At 41.8% G+C, this 23,616-nt stretch overlaps 4 protein-coding genes across 5 annotated transcripts; 3 read left to right on the top strand and 1 right to left on the bottom strand.

Moving 5' to 3' along the window:
* Positions 1-511: 511 nt before the first annotated feature.
* On the bottom strand, positions 512-9,669 carry Hsl (hormone-sensitive lipase). The gene is made up of 5 exons (XM_070212461.1): positions 9,528-9,669; positions 3,936-4,015; positions 1,178-3,547; positions 994-1,119; positions 512-935 (listed from the first exon to the last, which is right to left on the bottom strand). Exons 3-5 carry the CDS (start codon positions 3,539-3,541, stop codon positions 783-785), a joined length of 2,643 nt encoding a protein of 880 aa, XP_070068562.1. The 5' UTR covers positions 3,542-3,547; positions 3,936-4,015; positions 9,528-9,669; the 3' UTR covers positions 512-782.
* Positions 9,670-9,910: 241 nt separating this feature from the next.
* On the top strand, positions 9,911-12,433 carry Ate1 (arginyltransferase 1). Of its 2 annotated transcripts, none has more exons than XM_017144195.3 (8): positions 9,911-10,119; positions 10,180-10,614; positions 10,678-10,850; positions 11,035-11,187; positions 11,468-11,649; positions 11,706-11,869; positions 11,928-12,079; positions 12,150-12,433. In XM_017144195.3, the coding sequence occupies exons 1-8, from the start codon at positions 10,035-10,037 to the stop codon at positions 12,246-12,248; spliced, it is 1,443 nt and encodes a 480-aa protein (XP_016999684.3). In that variant the 5' UTR covers positions 9,911-10,034; the 3' UTR covers positions 12,249-12,433. The 2 variants fall into 2 exon arrangements, with proteins under 2 accessions (XP_016999684.3, XP_016999694.3); XM_017144205.3 differs by lacking the exon at positions 11,035-11,187 and adding an exon at positions 11,232-11,381 and having other exon boundaries at positions 9,912-10,119.
* A 1,016-nt stretch (positions 12,434-13,449) lies between these two features.
* On the top strand, positions 13,450-20,767 carry LOC108059123 (sialin). Its single transcript, XM_017144218.3, has 7 exons — positions 13,450-13,571; positions 18,082-18,146; positions 18,466-18,620; positions 18,913-19,455; positions 19,830-20,109; positions 20,175-20,416; positions 20,488-20,767. The coding sequence occupies exons 2-7, from the start codon at positions 18,128-18,130 to the stop codon at positions 20,644-20,646; spliced, it is 1,398 nt and encodes a 465-aa protein (XP_016999707.2). The 5' UTR covers positions 13,450-13,571; positions 18,082-18,127; the 3' UTR covers positions 20,647-20,767.
* Positions 20,768-21,296: 529 nt separating this feature from the next.
* On the top strand, positions 21,297-23,509 carry ppk6 (pickpocket 6). Its single transcript, XM_017144155.3, has 5 exons — positions 21,297-21,838; positions 21,897-22,633; positions 22,940-23,057; positions 23,114-23,223; positions 23,276-23,509. The coding sequence occupies exons 1-5, from the start codon at positions 21,447-21,449 to the stop codon at positions 23,413-23,415; spliced, it is 1,497 nt and encodes a 498-aa protein (XP_016999644.2). The 5' UTR covers positions 21,297-21,446; the 3' UTR covers positions 23,416-23,509.
* Positions 23,510-23,616: the final 107 nt, after the last annotated feature.

Below are 23,616 nucleotides of genomic sequence, written 5' to 3'. Positions count from 1 at the left end.
ACTTTTAGGGGTAATAACCATTTATTCGCGTTTTATGTATAACACTGGGTATAGTTTAAGGAGAGAGATTGCAAACATATATAAAGTGTAATGGTATATCGAACACCTGGTGTACCAAAGATATACCTTCAGACGGTTTCGCGTGGGATAGGCAAAGAAAACTAGGCATATCTCCAACATACACGGTTAAAGTTGAACTTTGTTAGCCTCCATAGCTCCAAAAAAAACCGGACAGACTATTGGGGTTGTGAAAAAGGGGTAAAGAGCGAACAATATTCTCTACACATGTATATAAGTACTCGTTTCGTATCAGGCACATATTCGGGAGTTTTGCATTAAACAGCTCTTAGCGAGTGTGTGCCTGGAATCAAGAGCATTAATCGTAAGTATACATAATAAATAGTGCGTGTTTACACGCTTCCAATACTTCCATACTTGGCTTGCTTATGCTAAAAGCGATATATCCTATACATATTTTGTGAGTATATAAAACATAGAAAGCTGTGTCATATAAAAGTGTATAAAAAACGTTTGAGATTACGTAAAAAAGCAAGAAAAGTGCGTTTAACAATGAACAATTCAATTTGTTCCTGCGCATAACAAAATTCGATTTACACGCCCATGTGAGAGGAGAAATCCAATGGGGCCAAATGCAGGTGACAATATTTTACAGTGATGGTGAAACCCCATTGTCACTTACACTTAACCATCGGCTTTTAATGTTCTTCGTCGGTTGGTGGGTTCTCCAGTCCAATAGGCATATAGACCGATTGAAATTCATCCTATGAAGCTGCCAGACTTGCACTGGGACTGGAGGACTCCTCGTCGTCCAGCGAGCTGCCTTTGTCATTTGTCTTGAGCTTCGGATTTACTTGAAGCAACGTCTGTAGAGATCTTATGCACTTCTTGGATCCCTCCATGGCTTCGTTGGAGAGCTGAATTAAAAAAGGCGATATTAGTTTATTGAATTCTTCTGGTCGAGGCGTTTCTTACCATGGTGAAATTGAGAAATCCGTGCGGGAGCCCCTCCAGTATTTCCAAGTCGACTTGGCGACCTAGCCGCTTCAGTTTCTTGGCAAACATAACGCAGTCATCCAGACAGGGATCCATATTAAGGGTCTATAGAGGAGAATTTGCCATTAATTGATTATTTCTTCTAGTTACCCAATCAACTTACAAGAATTTTGGTCTCCGGCAGTTGGGAAAGCCATTCATCGCTGGCCCAGTAGGGCGACAAGAATGGATCCTTAGGCACATCGAATGCAAACTCCTCGCTGGGACTCCGTGCTATCAGCGCGTCCATGTTCCGCACGTCCTGTTGACCCATCGCATTGCTGCCATGAATCTCATAGGATTGCGTGCAGCGGGTCAAGGTGTGGGTTATGTTGTTAACGGCTTCCTGCAGCCGACCCTGCAGCGTATCCATGGCAACGAGATCCCGACCAGTCTCCACCAGAATATCATCATCCGAGCTCACCTTGGCATGCCCATTCGCCTGCTCTTGGGCTGCCTCGGCCGCAGTCTCCTCGGTAACCTCCATGGTGGCGGTGTCAATGAGATACTTGTCCAGAAAGTTGTCAATATACGCTGCAGAAGCGGCGTCCTTCGGTGGGTCGGCTGATACTTCAATCGGATAGTGGACAATGGGCTGCGAGTCGTCCTCGAATGAGACACACGAGCTGTTGTCGCCCTCGCTGTTGGGCAGATCGGTTCGCTCTACTGTTTGGCTGTGGTAAGAGGCCGAGGCACTGGCGAAAGTGTCGCTGCTCTCGTCATCCTGCTCGGTGTTCGCCTCCAGCGGCGTGAGCGGACTTCTGGCCATCGAGGTGCGACGACTGGAGTTCAAGCTGCCTTGCGGGGCATTGCGTATCTGGGCAGCGTCCTCCACATGCCTGGCATTCTCCTGCAGCGTCTCCTGGGCAGGAGCTGCATAGGCGCGAAGGCAACGCATCATGAAGCCGAATGGCAGCAGCGGATCCATTAGGCAGAGCAGTCGCGCCGGACTGGGCACGAAGCTGACGAGAGTGGGGCAGTAGGCCAGAAACAGACCGTCCGGCACCCGAACTCCCTGCTCGATGCACTTGAGAGCCACTCCAATGGACAGATTCGCACCCGCCGAGTCGCCAGCGCACACAATCCGCTCGGCCGTTGTCCCCAACAGTTCGGTGTTGTTCAAAAGCCAGCAGTAGGCATAGTAAACTTCCTGAAGGGCGCGTGGAAAGGGAGCCTCTGGCGCCAAACTGTAGTCCACCGAGAGAATGGGGCAGTCCAGGGCGACGGCCCAGTCGCGCAAATACAGCTCGTGGGACTTGGAGGACTGGGCCACGAAGCCACCGCCATGGCAGTGAAACAGAATCGAGGGACTCGGCGGAGTGGGCTTGTTCCAACCCCTATAGCGACCCTCGCCGAGCATTCCCGAACGCCTCTTGGCGCTTAACAGGCGCACAGAGACGGGTAGACCAGGTCCCAGGTGAGCCGTGGGCACGGGAATCTCCACAAAGTCGTCATCCCCTTCGTTTTGATTAACGTCGCTGGTAGACGTTTCTTGTGCCTTGAAGTCCTTTCGTCGCGGCAGCTTCAGCGGTTCGGCAGGCAATTCGATCAGGCGGTTCACCTTGATTGAGCTGCCCACAATGCTGGGCAGCTTGTGCATCATCTCGGATTCGGCCAGGAACCAGAACGATTTGCAAAAGTCGATCTTGGCATTCTGCGAGATGTTGACGATGCGGCGGGCCCGAAGCTCCGGATTCATTAGGTACTTGCCGCTGGTCCACAGGCTGCGGGTGGTCTTGACAATGGTGCCGTCGCCCTCCTGGGAGTAGTACGACTCCGAGTAGCTGGCCATGCTGATGCCCAGAAAGCGGAGAACGCCGCGTATCGAGTCGCCATACTGGAAGCCCAGGCAGCGTCCGTAAAAGCAATACTGGTTGATGGTGTCGCCCAGCTCGAAGAGCTGCTCGGCCGTGTGGTTTCCGCAGGCGAACAGATCGCCCGTGCTGGCCGACCACTGGCGCAGGATGAGCAGGTACTGCAGGCAGGTGCAGAGCGAGGAGAGCAGCTGGGAGCAGGCCTCCACCTCCTTCATGTAGAACTTCTTGCGGAAGAACATGGTGGAGCGGGTGGCCGTCAGCTGCTGGCAGATTCCAATGCCATGCGTTATGCAGGCATTGGTCACGTAGATGAAGCTCCGGTAGCCATTGCCCGGCGTCTGCTCGTCGAAGTCGTACTCGTGGGCGAAGGCCTCGATCTGCTGGACCAGCCGGTTGGCCAGGACGATGAAGTCCTGCCAGGCAATGTGGGCGGCATGCAGCCGCTGGCCGAATTCGGTGTGGTCCCTGGCGAAGAAGGCGGCGTGATCCTGGCAGGCGGCGAACAGCGTTCCATAGGCCGTCTGCAGGTCGGAGGGTATGTGATTGGGGGTTTGGGTATCCTTTCCGTTGACCGGCTGTGGGTTGTCGTCCTCGTGGCCCAGTTTCAGATTGTCGTTGAAGAGGGCAATAAACTTGGGGCTTCCCCGCTCGGCGGAAGCCGCGTCAATCATTGTGCACTGCCAAGAAAATCAAGTTAGTAATGCATTCGCTATCGCATGTGCACAGGTGATAGACCATGTCCAACTTATTGCATTGCTTTTCCGGATTAGAGTGACTAACTTTGACGGTATGAAGGTCGCTTTGAAAGTTGGAGCTTAAACCAGTTTGCTACTAACCACAAATGCAGTTACCAAAATAGTGATTAGATTAAGGAACAAAACCAGCTATTCATAGGTTGGTATAACAAGTTGAGTTTTTGGAAAAGTTTAATTACATTATTAACCGAAGAAAGACCATATAAAACTTTCACTTCGCAACTACGCACTAAAACAATTAGTCTGGAGTTTGAACTTCTCAATGAGACATGTTAATGCAATCTGATTTTCTATAACCAAATTCACTCACAGATTATGGGCTCCTAGCTTTTAGCTTAATACATTTTTAATTGGCCCAACTATTGCGGGTTCTAGCATAACTATTGTTACTTTTTTTTTTTTTGGCTTTGTTTTCAGCAATGCTTGCTGATAGTGATGGTCGCACGACGTGTGCATATGACCAGATACGATATATCGGGATAGTATCGCATGGATGCTTCCCGAACAGCGGGGTTGGCCGGTGGCAAATCCACGAATTACCTTTCTACATGGATATAATTAACGTTAAATAAAAATTACCTACAAGTTGATTTGTGCTTCATTAATAAATTTTGCAACTTCTCTATAAAAAAGCTGCTCTTTTGATAAAATGAGATCTGAAATATTAAAGAAACGATTAAAGATTTTATATTTTCTTCTGATCAAGATATGTCTTTGGCAGTTAAAAATTTGGTGATTAGCATCGTCGATCAGATTACATAAGGTACAAAGATTGCTGTCAATTGCCTTAATACGAAACAGAAAACAATTGTCATATGTAGACTCAGTCATTAATCTATTAATCAATTTAATGTCTTTTGCCTTCCATTTAAGTCTTATGTGCCACGGAATAATTGATAATGTAGGATAAGTCTTCGCAAAGATGCCTCCATCCTCCCTTGCTAATCTTTCGTACTCAGATCCCCATTCTTTCCAAATCTCTTGATTTAGCAATCTTTTAGCTTCACCTATACTAAGTTTGTAATCAATATCAGTGCCATCATAAACGGCCTGTTTAGCTAAAAAATCAGCCTTTTCGTTTAAGTCTAGAGACATATGACCAGGTATCCACTGCAGGTAGCATGAGGATATACACGAAATACTAAGAAGATTATGAATATCAGATACTGTGTTATTATCACAGTTTTTGTTACGTAGTACCATAAGCGCGCCCTTACTATCTGTAAGTATGGCCACCTTCCTCCAGTTAGATTTAATAGCTAAGATACAACCTTGTTTAATTGCTAAGAGTTCAGCCTGAACCGAGCTCATTCTATTCTCTATTTTGTACATTTCATTACTCCTATCACAGATAGCGGCTATGCCGAGTCCTGTGCACGAGCTTGTGACAGAGGCATCCGTGGATATGATATTGTAATCATTCTGCCTGAAATAACTGATCAATTCACTGTATCTACCTTTGGCCTCCTCTTTTGCAATATCCTTTTTGTTGTTAGACGAAAAATTTAGTTGGATAACAATATTCTTAAAATACGTATAATGATCTGCAATTTGTATTCTGTCAATGATAAGTTTGAGTGAATCATAGACTACCTTATAGCTGGTTTTAATATTAGAATTAATAATTGTATTAAATCTGTTAACATCGATTGTTTTAAGCTTAATGAGTTCCTTAGCAGTCAAGATTTTAGCTCTATAACAAGGCGGGATAACACCAGCTAAAGCAAAAACCATAAATTTTGGGGTAAAAGGATTTACTCCAACACATCTTCTGAGAGATTTTGCCTGTGTAATGAACAACTGTTTACTGGAAGACTTTGTAAGATTACCATATGAGGTGAGTGCGTACTCATTCTTTGACCTAATAAAGGTCTTAAAAATGTTAGTCGCAACTTTTGGTCTTAAACCTGACTTAATTGTGGTTGCTAAGTTTAAAATTTGCATCGCATTATTATTATCACCTTTGATTTTTTTAACTTGTTCAATCTGGGAACCGTTGGACGAGATTATCCTACCGAGTAACTTTGTATTCCTCACTTGCCTAATAACTCCACTAGTTGCTTGAATGTTAAGAGTTCTACTATTTCCGTTGCACATAACTAGTGAAACGGTTTTACCTGAGTTGAAGGACATATTGATATCACTGCATAGCAGTTCGAAGTCATTGATTTTAGACTGTAAGTTATCCTCCATATCTTGAAAAAATCTCTTACTGGATAAGATGATAAAATCGTCTGCGAATTGAAAAACCTCAGTATTCCTGTCTTGTATTTGATGTAAGCGTTTCGTGTACAAATTAAAGAGAACAGGCGACAAACAACTGCCCTGCGGAATACCTCCTGTTACTGTTTTAGTGTATTTACCTAGAGTTAGTATTCTGATTTTAAAAAAGTTATGTATCCAATTGATAAAAATTGGAGGAATGTTTTCCGAAACCATAATTCTTTTGAGGAAATTCAAATTGACGCAATTGTATGCATTCTCAAGGTCAAGAATTACCATTGCCACGGACTTTTTACGTGATTTGTATAGCTCACACGAGTTTAAAATATCGTTCAGACACATAGCAGCTGATCTGTTTTTCCTATAAGAGAAACACCTAGCAGGCAAAATGTACTCACTTTCAATAAATTCACACAACCTTTCCTTAATCATTTTATTTATCGTTTTGGCAAAAACAGATATAAGGGAAATGGGTCTGAAGTTCTTGTAATCCGTAAGGTCCTTATCTTTTTTGGGAATAGGAATAATTTTAATTATTCTCCATTCCTCGGGAATCCTATTGTCTCTGATTAATTGATTAAAAAGCTTCAGCATGTGTGATTTACAATTAGAGTCAAGGTTGTTTAACATCTCAAAAGTTACACCGTCATGACCTCCAGCACTTTTCTTTTTTTTGCTTAAAACCAGGTTAAGATCAACTAAGTTAAATTCTTGAAAGAGTTCAGCATCCACTATTTGATCATGAAACATTGAGTTCGAAACATCCGTTGGTATTTGTTGTTCCAGATACTGCAGATAGTTTTCTTGATCAGACATATTTAATTTACAATAGTTACCAGAATCTAAATTTTTAAGAGCTTTTAGGAAGTTCCAAGCAGACTGATTAGAAGGTTGTTCATTTATTTCTTCTAATTTCTCCATATAAGAGAGACTCTTTGCAGCTTTCACAGCCTTTTTCCATACTGCCTTTACATTGACAGCTAAAATATAGTTATCCATTGAAGGGTGTCTGTTAGCTAAGGTCTGAGTAGCCTTGTATCTCTCGAAAAGAATTTTGAGGTCATTATTCCACCACAGTTTAGGAATCCTATTCTTTTTGATAATGTAAGTAGATTTTTTAATTTTTTCCTTAATGGTACTAGCTATGTTAGTAATGTCACCGTTTAAAACCGTTTTTCCTAAACTGTTCAATAATCTGTTTTTTGCTATGAAGGTACTGCTTTTCATTGCTGTATCAAGAACTTCTATATTTACAGGGTGGTGATGACTACCACCAACAAATAAAGGTTTGCACTCCCAGGATGTCCTGAGCCCAGCATTTGTGAAAGCTAGATCCAGCACAGAACCTTGCGCACTATCAATATGTCTTCTGTACGTAGGACTACCAGAGTTCAGGCAAACAAAACCAGCATTGTTCATTGATTCAATAAGAAATTTACCTCGAGCATTGTTAGTATAATCACCTAGGACTGTATTCCTGGCATTGAAATCACCAATAATAAAGACATTGTTTAAATTATCAGAAAAGTCAAGAATATTTAGAATTTCACACTTGAAATCATCCATGGATAATGAAGGTTCAAAATACACAGAAATGATAGTTATATTGGGGTTTAGGTTTAATGTTGTTGCAACAATAACGTCGTTATCAGTCCTGTAAGTAATGCTTTTGAATTTAATACATTTTCTAAACGCAATGGCCACACCTCCATAATTGTCGTCTCTATGTTTCTCAATTATATTGAAAAGCGCAATCTTTCTTCGATTGTTTAACACATTGTGAGAAAAAACTTCAGAAAGAACTGCAATGTCATAGTTATTGTTATTTAAGACAAACTCAATATCGTTTTTATTATAAGATAAAGATTGGACATTATGTTGATAAATTTTAATAGGCATTTAAATGATTAACGGTCGTCATATCAGATTTATTACGTGTTAGTTTTCTTTTGTCTTGCTTTAAAAATTCTATTTTATTTTGTATTTTCATGACACTTTCCAGAATTTCACTCTTACCCTCAGCAAGAGGTAAAATAAGTTGAATTAAGTCCTTAATGAGTAAAAATGTACTGTCTTTTTCTGAAATTTCCTCTCTGTCTGGATATTTAAATTTCCAGTCAGATTTCACATGTTCATAGGACTCCAAAGGAGGGAAATTGGGTTTCATAATAGGTGCAGTCGGTCTCTGCACTAATCTGGTCACATAGGAATGTTTTTTTAATGATTTGTTCACTACCTCATCTCTGTTGACTGTCACCGGAATGCTTGTCTGAGTTAATGAAGGAAAATCTTGATCATACTTATTAAAAACCTGAAATTCACTGGGCAAAGAATATTTCTCCAGGACTTCCTTCCTGGACAATTTTTGAATCGTCATTAGTTTCATTAAGTGCATCTCTTTTGCCCATACAGGGCATTCATACCTACTCCAGGAATGATGATCTGGGCTATTACACAAAATACACTTTTTAACTTTACAGGTATTTTTACAGTCCTGGGCACCACAGCTCCTGCACCTATCCTTAGCCTTGCAGCGACTTGTGGTGTGATTTAGTCGTCCACATTTAAAACACTGTCTAACATTGGGAATAAAGTGAGTAACTTTTAGGTTAATAACTCCAAACACAGAAATCGACTCCGGAATTTCGGTACCTAAGAAATTAATTTTAACTGATTCTGTAGGCTCCAATTTAAACGTGTTTTCTCCATCAGTATTAGTACTTTTCACCTTTCTACAAATCCTTTCCACACTCTTGACCTCAATCAACGAATCAATGTTCGCCTCAAGTTCTTTGTCACTCAAGTCAACAGGAACGTTCCTGATAACACCACTGGTTTCAGTAAAATTTTTCGGTATAAACGCACTTATTTTCATATCAGCTAGCTTTTTGTTTAAAACACACGCATTGGCATCTCTCCACTCCTTAAAGACAACTTTATAAAGCTTCGCACCTAATACAACTATGTTACAGATATTTTTCAAACCTACGTCTTTTATTTTACCAAAAAGATAAAGACCATTTTTAGCAATGATGTTTTCCGTACTCTTACACTCCTTGGTGTCCAGCAGAACACTTGCTACTCCAACGTGGAGCACATCGTAAAGATTTTCAGTCCTGTCAGAAGAACCATTGTTGCTAACTGCGTTGTTGTTGCTACTGGTAGCTTGAGATTTGAGGTTAACCGGCTCGTTAGCTGGAAATGAGACACCTTTAGCGCCCTCGTCCATTACATCAAAAAATGAATTCTCAGAATCCATAGAGCTTGTGGACTCTTTATTAGAACTTAAATTCGCGAGCTTTAAAACATGCTGATCATCAAGATTATTCAGTATAAGTTTTCTTTTCTTAGAATCATCACTTCGACTTATATTTTTGCTAGCACTGCTGATGTTTAAATGGCCGGCCGCCGAATTTTCGGCGTCCGCCATGTTTTTCGCCGGCTTGACCACCTTTTTTTGCCAAAGACTCACCTTATTCAGAAAAAAATCTTTAAAAATCTCCTCTAAAAAGAGTAATCGGGATTTAAAAAGAATAAATCACAAATAAACAAGACTTTATCTACTCAATGGTAGTATTCTTTCTAACCACACTGATTTAAATCTTCACTTAATTAGAGCACTATCCAAGGCACGTCCGTCCGCGCCCGCTGCCAAAAAGAGAAAGATAACTATTGTTACAAGACTTCGCGACCGATTAACCGACAGCTGGATAGTGTGGCTGTGCTTAAAAATACCGTTACTCTATAATTTGCGAAAGGGGGATTCCCCTTTTCAAAGGTACTTTAAATTTTGTTTTGAAGAATGAATTTCGAGAAAATGTTAATTTCGAATAATGTTGAATAACTACAATTTGATGCTTTTTTCAATGTTAATATGGCTAATTTTTCTTATGAGTTAATTTTTTTTTGGAATTAAAAGGTAGGATATTTTATGTTACTGCCTTTTTAATGTTTTTCATTTATATATTTGTTTTATTATTTATAAAATATTTTCAGATAACAAACCACAATTCAGTGGAATCAGGACGTAAGCACCCAACTTAAGGCTTTTTTTAGCCGGCAGGCATTGGTCACACTAAAGCGTAAAGAAATTTCGCAACAGAGCGGCTTGCAGGCCAATTAATTGATCCAATCGCCATTAAATGCACTATGCTTGCACTCTGATCGGCGTTGAAAGAGCAGAATAATGAGCGTCAGCATTGTGCAGTACTACGGCAGCCAGCAGAGCAAGTGCGGCTACTGCGCGGGAGCAAACTGCAGCCTGTCGCACGGTAAGAGACTACAAAACCAGTCCGGGTGCAATGTATCAATAATTCGTCATGTACGCACAGGTATGCACGCCTATCGGCTGGACTGCCAGGACTACCAGGACCTCATCGATCGCGGCTGGAGGCGATGTGGCAACTATTGCTACAAGCTGCGCAACCAGGAGACCTGCTGCCCCTGCTACACCATCAAGTGCGATGGCCTGGAGTTCAAGCTGTCCAAGTCGAACAAGCGCATTCTGCGACGCATGAATCGATTTTTGCGCGACGGCAGGCGAGAGTCCAAGCCGGAGGGCGGCGAGGGAGACCAGGAAGGCGATGCCGATGACGCCACAGGGGCTCCGGAGGTCACTGCCAGCGAGCCGCAGCCCCAGCTGCCCGATAAGAGTCCGGCTGTTATCAATGTGGAGCAAGTTGCGTCACTGGCACGGGCTCAAAAGAAGCCGAACAAGCAGACGGCTGCTCCGGCGGCTGAAGCTCCCACGCTGGGCTCCAACAAATGTGGGTATATTCCGCACTTATTTGTAGAATAGAATTGATTTCCAAATATAATATATTCACCAGCTGCAGCACCGATCTCAAACAAGCCGTGCAAGAAGGCCAAGCAAATGCGATTGGAGCGGCGGCAGGCCAAGCTGGGAGACTCTGCCTCCACCTCAACGAAATCCCTTTCGCAGGAGAAGAGCCTTCGCGACTTCTTGTCCACCGACAGCGAGACCAATAAGCATCAGCTGAAGGTATGCATTTATTGAATATCAGAACTTTTGTTAGACCGTTTGCCAGGATTAGCTAGTTAGCGTGTCCCTATGTTATGATTTCACTTTGTGTACTGTGCTTATGTGTATTATGTGTCCGACCCCCGAATACGAGTCTCCCTCTACATGTAGACACACTGTCTTTGTGCTGTTTGTGTTCTTGCAGATCGTTTTGGTCGCTTCCTCAGACACACAGCGCACTTGTGCCGATGCGGTGATCGCGCTGTATCGCAAATATCAAATAACCATACACAATGATAACCCCGCACGCCTCACCCTAGCTAGTATGCAGCGGTTCTTGGTCAAATCGCCCCTTAAGGTAATTATAAATGCCCATTCACCTTACCGAAAATGTATTCACAGCTGCGTTTGGTGCACGTTCATGGCGAGGAATTCAAGCGGACCCTGCCCGAGAGCTTCGCGCTGTACAAGAAGTATCAGATATCGATACACAACGATCCGCCCAAGGATCAGGCCGCCTACAAGGATCATCTGCAGTTGACGCCCATGAAGGTTTACCCTACTCCAAGTGTTCTTTACTTTGAACTTATTAATTATCCCGTTTATAACTGCTATCTTGTTTATATTTCACGTTGCAGAATGAAAAACCCAGCGATGGACCCGAAATGGGCTATGGATCGTTTCATCAGCAGTATTGGCTGGACGACAACCTGATTGCTGTGGGCGTAATTGACATTCTGCCCGGGTGTGTGAGTTCTGTTTACTTCTTCTACGATCCGGAATATAGCTTTCTATCGCTGGGCACCTATGGCTCACTCAGGTAACATATGGTTCCGAAGAACTAAAACATGATATTCATGGTAGAAATCATTTCAGGGAAATTGATTTTGTGCAGTCGCTTGCCGAGAATGTGCCTGCCTTAAAGTATTACTACATGGGTTTCTACATACACTCCTGCCCGAAGATGCGCTACAAGGGCAAGTTGTCCGCCTCATACTTACTGTGCCCAGAGACTTATGAATGGCTACCGCTTACCGATGGTAAATTTCGCGATGAAATTACCCATGTTCTTATCTTAATACCATCACCTGTTTTTAGCCATTCGTGCTAAGCTAGACGAACAAAAGTACCAACGCTTAAACGAAGATGCTACTGCCAGGGATGTGAATGAGTTTTTATTGGAGCATTTAGACGAAGTTATGCTGCTGTTGGATGCCCAAACCTGCGCTGATTACAAGCATTACAAGCAGGTATGTCTACCACTAATATGTAAAATATAATCATCTTGTTTCTAAACATGCAATTTAATTTTCTTAACAGCTTCGCGGCCCTGACAACGATGTGGATACGATTATTGAGTACAGCAAGCTGGTGGGCAAAGCCTGCGCCCACCGCATGCTCTACGTGAATATGTTGTGAACGATATACTCTAAAGAAATTCAATTTGTTTAGCCTGTGCGTTTAAAATCTTAGTCAAGTAGAGTTCGTAATGGACATTTTTTTGTTTGTTTATATTCCGTTGGCATTAGCAAATTTGTACTAAAATCACTATGCTTTATGAAAAGATGTTGAAATTAAATAAGTTTTAATATTACTGCCCGCAACTCATGTCGTATAATGTTAATCTTATGTTTGCGACGCGATAATTGATTCGCTTCTGGTTCGTTAACTCCAGACAACCAACTTCTTACGGAATTCGAGGGAAAAGATGCTTGTCATTAATACATATTTTGAAAAGCCGACAGTTTCCACTCATTATAATTATAATTATCACTGCTTATCTGAAACAAGCAGCTAAATGCATCAATTAAGCTTTATGGGCTGGCAACATATACATTTTCTGTTGGTACAAGTCGGATAACCGCCGGAGATAATGTACATTATATGGCACACACATCGTGAGATAGTTGGCCAGGAAGCTACTTGTTGGCATGAAATCAAGTCGCACTGAGAAGCGGAAAGTATCGGATGTGCCTAAAGGGTTCGGATTCCCAGCTGTCTACTCTGGAAATAAAGTTATCCAAGGTGAGGAGTGTGAAAAGTTACTTACGGGTATAGGTGAATATTTAATTATAAATAAACTTAAGTCAATAATTATGTGCTCTGCGCCTCTGTGGCTTTTCACTGTCCTTTGCCAAGTGTGCTAATTAAACAGAAATTATAAAACAAGTGAACGGTCAAGTGAGTTTTCACAGCACGTGTTTTATAGGGGTATTTTTAAAATTTATTGAGGTTTTTTAGAACTGCTCGACTGCGAAATTGATACGAATGCGGGCATAAACTAACATTCTAAAATTCGCTGGGCATTGAATGTACACAACAAATTAGTAATCTTAATATAATGTGTTCATATTTTTGAATTATTAGTCATCGTGTTTATTGGTTTACATTTTAGCACGATTTTGTGATTTTTTTGTTTAAAAATTTCTCGGGTTTTTGTTCGCAAATCGCATGCGATATTTGGCACGCTATCAGAAAGCGTAAAAAGCCAGTCGACAGTCGACGGTGAGCTTCAACCGTCGGCAACAATTTAAACAATTTTTAACCGTTTTAACCGCTGCCTGGCCGCTGCTGCCGCCGCTGAAACTGAAACTGCGACTGCGGCAGGTGGAAGTTTTGCTTAAAATCGTCGCCCAAGTATATATGCCATTGGCAACTGCCGATTTAGCTTCATTCGCCGCGCGACGTTCTCAGCAGTTCGATTCGGCCGGCGAGCTCCCAAATAAGTACCAACCAAATAAAGTGAGTTCAGTTCGGCGGTGCAACCTAGCTATTAACGCATTTTTTCGGGGCTGTCAACGGGAAAGTCCAGTTTTTTCGAATTTTCAAATAAATCTGCGCTGTATTTCGAGCGCCGTTTTTGGCGCCACAGCTTCATCTGACATTACGGCGGGGGCTTTGTGGAAAAATTCCATGCAAAATGTGTGCCACGAAGAAGTATGAATCGAAAAACATAAGCAGAGATAAACAGAGATGACTTTGAGTGTTTTGTGATCGCGTGTTGTTTTTGTGCTAACAGTGCGGTTCATTGCAAATTTTCCATAGCGAATCAATGATAAGAAGTCTAGGAAGACAGGCCCCTTTTAAGAAATGTTTCTGCTTCAGGTGTACGAATAATAAAAAGGACATTTTCATTTCCTTTTTCGTAAGATTAAATAAAATGACATATTCCGATTTTATTTTTCGTAACATTTAAGACAATTGGATATTGAATTTTTTGATAATATTACACCAACTTTAGGAAAGTGAACCTAACTATTATTACTTCTGCATTATTAATTTCTGGGATAAGAGAAATCGCCCAAATATTTGTGCATAACAATCGAAGATAAAAGCCAGAACTGGCGCTTATTTTGGCTTTGACCGTTTTAATTTCAGTTACCAATCAAATTTGCATTTCAAATAATAACAGGTTTCTTTATTTCGATTCATTGAACCGCGACCACTATTCGAAACAATTTCAATTTGTTTTGTTTTTCGCTTTCGGACAAGACAAGTGATCTCTGGGTTCCGCTAATTCCAGGCCTTGGCAACAAGCCGGGAAGGCTATAATCCCCAGTTATTGCAATTGGCTAAGGATTTCAGACTTTGGACCGACTCTGGACGGGTTGATTGAAAGAAGTATCTAGGTTAATGTACAGGTTTGGGTCTTCGCAAAATATTCACACACCAGCTTTTGATTTATGCAACGATATTCGAACCGTTTGCCCAACCAACTTACATTTTTACGTTTTGGGAAAATATGAATAACACGGGCCAATATTTAACACTCGTGATTTGTTATTAACATGTGCGTGCAATTTTCGCAATTGTCCCTTCGATTTCGCATTATTCAATTAACCGAATAACTGAACAGGTATTAACAATCATTATAGAGAGTACGTATATTAAATTTTTCATGCGCCACGTAATTTTCCGAAATTTAATTATAACGTGCAAATATGCAAAAAAAGCACAAATTATATGATTTCAATGGGAACTGGTGCAAAATGGCAGTTCAGTTCGCCCCGGGTGAGGCTATGAGAACCGAAATTGAGCAAAAACAATGATCTACAACAATAACTGCCAACTAACTGGGTTCATTACCGGTCTTGATTTGTTAAACAGTTACGGTTGATTGCCTTTGAAATAATTTGCAGAGTTCTATGTGGAATCGCATACCAGAGTCGGAGCAATCATAGATAAGCGACAACAAATGAGACCTTTTAAGGGGTCTTGAGGATCGGATCCCAAGCGAAAGGGGGAAGAGAAACCAAGACCAAGACCAACCTTAAACCGTGTCAAGTGGGTAACCGAGTCTTATGTAAATGGAACGCGTGTTGTGAATATCCAACGTTTTTGCTCCATCTTCGGATTCCAACTCGAGTTCGAAGTCCCACCTACATACGCGTTATATGGTGGTATTTTGATCCTCCCAAACCACCGCTATCCGATTGTAAATCAAATCATTTATCGTGGTAATACACAGTTCATACAACAGAGTCCACTGCGATTGCGGCTAATTGACGATTAACCGGACTCTAATGATCGTCGTTTACAAGCTGATGGCCAACTTATCACGACCATGCCCATGCGCCACATTCGACTACACTTTATAACTTTATAACACCTCTTTATGGCCCATAAATCGTCGAGCTGATTTTATGGAGTCAATGGCAACGATACGATGTTGATAAAAGCGTAACGCTACAGATTAGAATGAGAAGCTGGCGTTAGCTTAATTTCCCCATATAACCAAGTAGAGGGAAACCAAAAAAAAGTACTTGAGCAGCTTTTGCCCTAATGATTTGTTTAGGCTTTCAGAAATTGCACAATGCTTTTGGGTTATCGGGAACCAAGATCTCGAGCTGCTGTAATAAGCCCTGCAATTAGGGGTTCACTAACTTACTATTAAGCCCAAATTAAGGCCGAAGGTCATTGGCTGCGTTCTTTGATCTCTTCTCAAAGGTATAATTAAAAAAATTTTAATTCACGTATTGCGAATCAATAATTCGAATCTAGTTCCCGATTGTTTGCCAAATTAGTTTTTTTCGAATCAATCTACGGGTATTCACATCCAAGTCACGTAAACAAACCCCAAATCATTGCGATTTCAGGCGGGTCAAAGGGGTAGATTGCCTTTCAGTTCCTCTTCTCTTTCCCATAGATACAGTTATCTGAGTCGGAGGATACGATATGATATACTCGTACATATAATAAAGTTCTATATTTGGAAAGAAAAATAAGCAGAGAATTATTTTTACTGCCTTTGGTTTGCATCGCGGGATCGTGCTGCTGTTAAATGATAATGTGGCGCTATTGCCATTTCTTGGTTCCATTCAGAAAATTGATTGCCTGGCTTGAGATTGCTTATCGTGCCGTGTACAAAGAAGTACTAAAATTTATATGCCTCTTCATAATAAAACATTTAATTGTGTTTCATGATTTAAGAGGACAATTCAAACTGCGTTGAGTAGGGGAAGTTAAATGAATGTCGGTTTTTGGGCACCGTCATTTTGGTTTTGGCCGGATATATAGGGCAGTAATTAAACAAGCCAACAAGTGTTCGGTATCGATCTACCGCCCTCTTTATATACCCCTTTATATAGGAAAGATGAAAAGCTTTCGTGCAAACATTTCTTTTGTGCGAAGTGCAGCGAAGGCAGCTGTTTAAATGCTTCAACTACCAGAACCTGGAACTCCAGAGCGATGGGATCTAAGCAATGCAATCGCAAGATCATATCCCAGAGATCGTTCGAATGGGATGATTTGAAAATTAGGGTAGCATGCTGCCGGGCAATTATAATAAAGCTTCCTCGATTCCGAAACCCCGACATCGTCAATGCCATTCGACACTTTCGTGGCACGATCGGCGTCGGAACTAGTGGCATTTGATTTAGTTATGCATGTATTTTGTTATTTTGGCCCGTAACTCGATTTGCCTAAACGGGGCCCTCACGTGCCGGCTTTAAAGTGCCAAATGGGACGTGCTTATAAAATTTGACAAGTGCATTGCACGCAGATACCGCTAAAAGCACTCTCGAATGATATGGTTGGTAAAAATGCAGGGTTAATTCTATATAGATCGCCGACACGTGCACTTGCGATTATCGAGTTTTTGCTAGCGGTATTGTGACATCTCTATGCACTTAATCGCCTACCACTTTCAGATTGCAACTATTATTCAAAGCTAAGTAGTGCTGAATTACTGAACAGTGTTACTTTATTACCAAATAATTATACTCGCTAGCTATAAAAACGAAATGTTACAGATACCTAATGAGTTGCATTTAAATTTAATGAACGTAATAATAATATTTAATTTGATTTTGGGTTTTAGCTAAAATGTGAGATTACTAGGTACACAAAATATTTCTATTACACTTGGATTGCATTTGCATTGCATTTTCAACAAGAAAGAAAGCTACCTTCGGCCAGCCGAAGCTTATATACCCTTGCAGATAAAAGTATGCTCACCCGGTGCAGTTCCAGGGATTCCAGACTCAGCGTTTCTATTTATTTAAATTTTGTTTTTAAGTAGTCAAGAATCAAAACGCCTACTTCCTACAAAGTTACAATGAATTTTCTGATATTTGTTTGAATATTCCTATGGGAGCCTTAAGATATAGTGGTCCAATCCGGCTCGCTCCGACATATGTACTACCTGCAATAGAAAGAAGACTTTCGGGAAAGTTTCATCGCGATAGCTTTAAAACTGAGAGACTAGTTCGCATAAAAACGGACAGACGGACATGGCTAGATAGACTCGGCTATTGGTGCTGATCAAGAATATATATACTTTATGTGGTCGGAAACGTCTCCTTCACTGCGTTGCAAACATCTGACTGAAATTATAATACCCTCTACAAGGGTATAAAAATAAATAATTCATTCATTAATTTAGATTATTTATTAAAATGTCCGGTCAAATAATTTATTTATTTTTAAACTTTTCTATTAGAGGAGACATGTTTCAAACAATAATACAAAATTGATGGCTATTTTATACGTAACTGCTTATAAACTTTTTCTTTAAAATACGACGTGTTTGAGATATAACCGACATCAACCACTTGAAAGGTAAATTTATTAATATTAATAGACTCTTTAAGATCAGCTGTTTCCGAAAATAGCCGACAGTGACTCGGCACCTAATATCATTTAATTTATGCGTCAAAATTTTCGGCAAATGCCTCGGGGAGTACCCGTACCCGTACCGTAAAGTGATCTGCATAAAAGTCTTGCTAACAGCTTCCTGTTGTTGTCGTTTCAGCTGACACCTGACGCGAGGCTCCCGAGCCATAACAAAAGCCGCCGAAATGGCCTTCATGCCGTGCTGTAAGTATCCAAAATATATTTATTATTGCCACACGCTCGGATTCGCTTGAAGTTCGAGTCATGAGCGAAAAATGTCCCATCAATAACGAAACGCCTCACGTGATCTTCGATCGGCTAAGTGAAATCCCCGAAAAAATGATATTGAGCTCAAATATTGAAATTTGCGCATGCGCAGCCCATTAGAGATCTGCGACCCGCCCCAACGGGAATAGAGATCTTTCCGATCCGCTAATTGAGCTAATGTGCTGCGAGGGGCCTGTGCCGCTATCGAAAATTGAGTAACGATCTGTCAATAACCAATATTTGCTGCCGTTTGCAGTCTATGTGCCCAAGCGGATCAACCTGGCGATAATGCTCTTTATGGCCTGCCTCCTCAGCTACATGATGCGGGTGAATCTCTCAATCAACATCATCGCCATGGTGGAGGACACGAGCAGCCACGAAAATGGAACGGAAGTGGAGGCCCTGCCAAATGTAAGTTTCTTTAGTTTTAACTAATTAAAATACTAATAACTAAAACAAAGGCTGTGAAATATTTCCCGCTTTCTCATTTACTGATAAGGTTTATTTAACTTTTTAAAAACCAAAGTTTCAAACATAAGACTTTAATGGTAATCCATTTACTTACATTATTATTGTCTATTACCTAAAACTCATAAAACGAAAAAGGTTATAAATCAAAAACCTATTTAGTTTTGGGATATTCATTTATTTTTAATATTTATAAAAATAATTATGTATTTCCCCCTTTTATCATCTCCTTAAGTATGGACCTCGTTATAACTGGACGCAATCCGATCAAGCTCTCCTGCTGGGTGCCTATTTCTACGGCTATATGATCACTTCTTTGCCGGCTGGAACATTGGCCGAAATGCTCGGAGCCCGAAATGTCGCCGGCTACAGTTGTCTGGTGGCCGGAATCCTTACGGCTCTGACTCCGGCGGCAGCTGCCTGGGACAAGTACGCGGTGTTCGCCGTTCGATTCCTGATTGGCTTCCTCAACGGCGTGGTGTATCCTTGCTGCCACAGCCTGGTGTCCAAGTGGTCGCCTCCGGATGAGAAGGGCAAGTTTGTGGCCTCGCTGATGGGCGGAACTTTCGGAACTGTCATCACTTGGCCAATCAGCGGAGTGATCATCGAGAACCTGGGCTGGGACTGGGCGTTCTACATTGTTGGCATATTTGTGCTCGTTGTGGTGGCTATATGGTTCTACCTAGTGGCGGACACTCCGGCCCAGCACAGCACCATTAGCCTAAAGGAGCGGGAATACATCGAGAATAGCTTGGGCAGCACTCTGAGCAACAAGAAGGTAAGTTTGACTAGTAATTATTCTTAGCTAATAGCTCATTTAGTTGAATCGGAGTTATATAAAAGCTAATTTTAGTTTTTTAACCATCTCCTCCTACTCTCCAATTATAATATTCATATTAATTTTGTTGAAAGTTCACTTTTTCCAAGAAATTTTGAGTTATCTTATTTCGTAGTATTGTTTATGAATCATATATGGGGATTTTTATCAAAATAATTAGAGCTTTTGAATGAATTATCATAATTAAAATTGAAGAAATCGAAAAGATTATAGACTTATAGGTAAAAATTGGTTGTAATTAAATTTTCGTGAATATTGTTAAATTGTTATTTATGGAGATATTTTTTCTAAAATATTTTATTTAACTTTTGCAGAAGTGGCCTCCATACAAGGAACTGGTCCTCTCCCTTCCCTTCTGGTCGCTGATGATGCTCCACTACGGAAGTATGTGGGGTCTGTTCTTCCTGATCACCGCTACTCCCAAGTTCTTGAGCGAGGTCCTGGGCTTTAATCTTTCATCCGCCGGCTTCCTGTCCAGTCTGCCCCATGTGGCCCGTCTGCTTTGTGCCTTCGGATTCGGTGCTGTGGCGGATTGGATTCGTCGTCGTGGTTGGTTGTCTGTGACCCACATGCGAAAGGCCTTCTGTCTGCCCTGTAAGTGGATTTACGCCAATCAATTTGCCAATTTTTCGGTAACTTTCATATTTAACCTTTAATAGCTCACATCTTGCCTGGCGTGATGCTGATCATCTTGGCCTACTTCGGTCGCGATCCCTACGTTTGCGTGGCCATTATGACCATTTCGCTGGGCTTCAATGGGGCTGCCACTGCTTCCAATTTGGCCAACTCACAGGATTTGGCGCCCAACTATGCGGGCACGTTGTACGGAATCATCAACTGCGTTGGCACCACTCCTGGAATCTTTTCACCTCTGATTGTGGCTGCCTTCACAAAGAACGAGGTTTGTGGCAACTCCTTTGAAAGACCGTATCAATATTATTAAATAATTTTTTATTGCTTCATTTTTTGTAGAACACGATCGACCAATGGCACTGGGTCTTCATCATTGGAGCAGCTGCCTATATATTGCCAGCCCTGTTTTTCTGGGTCTTCGGATCGGGCAAGATCCAGAAGTGGAACGAGGTTCAGACCACCGAGTCGCGCGAGGATATTGTCAACACAAAGTTGTAGTTTGTGCCTTGACAATCACCTGTGATTTTGTATTTTTAGTATTATGCCATAACTACGAAGTGTACTTGTTTATGGAGAGTCCTATTAAAGCTTTAGCCGAGTATTTATTATTAAAGAATAATGTTTTTATTCGGCGCACGTGAATTGTGAATCACGAGTCAGCTGAGGTCGAAACCAGTTCGTCTTAGATTGGCACAACGACCTTAGACTGGTTGGGGGGAAGCACTTTGGTGAACTGGTTGCGGCTCTTTGCAGAACTTTATTCGGTTAGGCACTCATGCAAAAAAACGGAATTGACACTCATAATTAGTCATATGCTAATCAAATTTGAGGACACTTTCAACTAACAAATTGCCGCTTTTAATTGCGATTTAACGTCATTCCTTCCCATACCAGTTTTTAGTAGGTTATCAGTAAAGCCGAAGCGCAATTTATTAGGTGTGAAAATTCATTTTAAATTCGAAACTCAATGGTTAGTCATAGAGATTCTGCGAAATAATTCGTAATAAAGTTTCCAATTGATTGAGTTTCATATCTAGAAACTTTAAATTATAAAGAAATGTTGTAATAAAATAATAATTTTATTTAAAGCATATTTATGTTTTTCAGAATCCATTCTTATTGATATGTTTTATTGATTGACCGGCAAACTTTTAAGGTTCTGCAATTAACGCTAATGGTCCCAAGAAATGAGACACTTTCGCCTGACAAGTTAGCCACTCAGTCAACCCATAATTATCCCTAATTAACCCTGGCTTATAAAAGCCTGCACTTCGTGTGACAATTGCAGACAGTACGAAATGATAGAACCAGGTAAGTGGCCGTCGCCAGGAAAAAGGAACTCCGAGCTTAGTGGCAGCAGGTCGAGAAGTAAGGATCCAAGTTCCCTGAAGACGGCTATGCTGGCCACTTTTTGGGAGTACACGGAAAGGACAAAAGTGAGCGGCATGTGGCTTATGCGCCGGAATCGCACCTACGGCCTGTCCAGGTTCATCTGGTCCTCGGTTCTGCTGCAGCTGCTCCTGCTGAGCATCTACCTCACCCTGCTACTGTGGCTCAAGTTCTACTCGTACCCCATCCTGAACACCATTTCCAATGACCTCTCAATCACGGACGTTGCCTTTCCGGGCGTTACCATTTGCAGTCCGAAGGTGGTCAACTCGGAGCGGGTCGATCGCTATGTGAAGACGCTGTGAGAAGCCTAGAAATGACTCTTTGGGATCCTATTTATAGATGCGTTTCTTCCCCAGTAAGATTCCCAAGGAGTACGACATTGCAGAGGTAATCGCCGGCTTTGATTTCCTCAACGCCTTCACGGATCAGAGCTTTGAGCCGCCAGGACACGAAAGTTTTAGGGCCACGGACGCCGTACTCCGGCTGAACAATGTGAGCACTTGGGAGGCGGCCATGGCCGTCAGTCCGGGCTGCTCGGATTACGTGAAACGCTGCTTCTGGGGCCACACCGAGTTCCAATGCAACCAGAGCCACGAGTACCTCTCGTTCATTCCCACCACAGCGTACCTGGGTCCCTGTTGCTCCTTCAACTACAATCCACGAAATGCCAGCTTTGTGCCCTTCTCGGCCAACATCTTTGGCATGGACGGAGGCCTGACCTTCGTAGGGGCAGAGGGCAGCGAGCGAAATCTGAACACAGGCCTCATCGTCCTCGTTCACCATCCCATGGACTATGTCACGGAGTCGGCGGCCTCGGTTACCATCACCGCTCGATCCGAGAGCTTTGTGGAGGTCTCGCCTACGGTGCAGAGCTCTTCCGTGGAGGTCCTGGAACTTTCGGAACGAAAAAGGGACTGCCTCATCTCGGACGACCTGCAGCTGAGGAATTACCGCCAGGCCGCCTGTCTGCTCGCCTGTCAGACGGAGGCCATCGTCCAGAAGTGTGGCTGCCATCCATATCTGTTGCCTATCGTGGGCAACAAGTTCAAGGAGTGCAACCTAAACGACACCTTTTGCTACTCAGCCAACTATGGTAAGTGTATCTTAATAATCTTCTTAAAGATTAAAAAGTTAATCGGACCCAGCATCCTTTCTTCTTATATAACTTATATGTATATTTTTCTCTGAAATGATTTATGCATGTGTTTACTCTAACATAAGCTCTCCTACTATTTCAATTTACGAAATATTCGTTAGCGAATTCTTTAGGAATTCTTCTTTCCCTAAGAAGGACACTCGTTTCAAAAAAAAGTCAAGCAGTTTAAAGTGTTTAAATAGGCATGGTTTCAAAGATGCAGAGAGATTTTTAAAGTAAATATGTTTGCTTCCCATTCCGTAGACAACTTCAAAAGTGTGCGATGTGACCAGTGCCTCCCAAACTGTTATGATGTTACCTATTCGACGCTCTCATACAAAACGGACCTTAACCAGCATATGTTCTCCGTGAGCCGCTTCTAGTGAGTAATATCTTCTTTAAATAATTAGTTATATTAGTTAATTCTTTTCCACACAGCTCTCCGGAGCTGATTAACAGTGACAGCTTCGTACTGCGGGTCTATTTGGCTAAGCAAGTAGTTCCAGTTATACGAAAAGTGACCGTTATGTCTTGGATAGGACTTCTCTGTGAGTAGATATATCCTTCGGGAACTAAGCGATTAACAAAAGTCATTTTCAGCGGACTTGGGTGGCATCTTTAATCTCTGCCTTGGATTAAGCATGATTTCTGTGGTTGAATTCTTTTACTACTGCACTTATCGCTTGTATACCAACTACCAACTCCAGAAGGCTCAGCAACCAAGAAAGGCATGGCAATAATATGTGCTTTAAGTACCTAATTATCTTGTTTGATTTTAAGCTTCTTAATAAAAAATATAAATGACATTACTAAATGTATTTTAAAGTAAGCGGTAAATGTAAAATTATCGATAAGAGGCAATGAAGTGAAACTATCGATAGTATCCACATTGAAAGCGATTTTTCCAGGAAAAATATCACGATTAAAATATTTATTTTTAT

The sequence above is a fragment of the Drosophila takahashii genome, chromosome 2R, assembly GCF_030179915.1.
Source record: "Drosophila takahashii strain IR98-3 E-12201 chromosome 2R, DtakHiC1v2, whole genome shotgun sequence".
Classification (NCBI taxonomy): Eukaryota; Metazoa; Arthropoda; class Insecta; order Diptera; family Drosophilidae; genus Drosophila; species Drosophila takahashii.
Note: the sequence above shows the minus strand (reverse complement) of the source record. Positions and strands in the feature narration are given on the sequence as shown.

What these genes read in the sequence shown, in the direction of transcription:
- Hsl (XM_070212461.1), bottom strand. Translation starts at nt 3,541, where the DNA reads ATGATTGACGCGGCTTCCGCCGAGCGGGGAAGCCCCAAGTTTATTGCC. An exon ending in TGCCGGAGACCAAAATTCTT is followed by an intron (nt 1,120 to 1,177) that starts GTAAGTTGATTG and finishes TCTCCTCTATAG; the next exon opens with ACCCTTAATATGGATCCCTG. An exon ending in GATTTCTCAATTTCACCATG is followed by an intron (nt 936 to 993) that starts GTAAGAAACGCC and finishes TTTTTAATTCAG; the next exon opens with CTCTCCAACGAAGCCATGGA.
- Ate1 (XM_017144195.3), top strand. Translation starts at nt 10,035, where the DNA reads ATGAGCGTCAGCATTGTGCAGTACTACGGCAGCCAGCAGAGCAAGTGC. An exon ending in CCAATAAGCATCAGCTGAAG is followed by an intron (nt 10,851 to 11,034) that starts GTATGCATTTAT and finishes GTGTTCTTGCAG; the next exon opens with ATCGTTTTGGTCGCTTCCTC. An exon ending in TGGTCAAATCGCCCCTTAAG is followed by an intron (nt 11,188 to 11,467) that starts GTAATTATAAAT and finishes TTCACGTTGCAG; the next exon opens with AATGAAAAACCCAGCGATGG.
- LOC108059123 (XM_017144218.3), top strand. An exon ending in AAGTGGAGGCCCTGCCAAAT is followed by an intron (nt 18,621 to 18,912) that starts GTAAGTTTCTTT and finishes CATCTCCTTAAG; the next exon opens with TATGGACCTCGTTATAACTG. An exon ending in AAAGGCCTTCTGTCTGCCCT is followed by an intron (nt 20,110 to 20,174) that starts GTAAGTGGATTT and finishes AACCTTTAATAG; the next exon opens with CTCACATCTTGCCTGGCGTG.
- ppk6 (XM_017144155.3), top strand. Translation starts at nt 21,447, where the DNA reads ATGATAGAACCAGGTAAGTGGCCGTCGCCAGGAAAAAGGAACTCCGAG. An exon ending in TTGCTACTCAGCCAACTATG is followed by an intron (nt 22,634 to 22,939) that starts GTAAGTGTATCT and finishes CCCATTCCGTAG; the next exon opens with ACAACTTCAAAAGTGTGCGA. An exon ending in GTCTTGGATAGGACTTCTCT is followed by an intron (nt 23,224 to 23,275) that starts GTGAGTAGATAT and finishes AGTCATTTTCAG; the next exon opens with CGGACTTGGGTGGCATCTTT.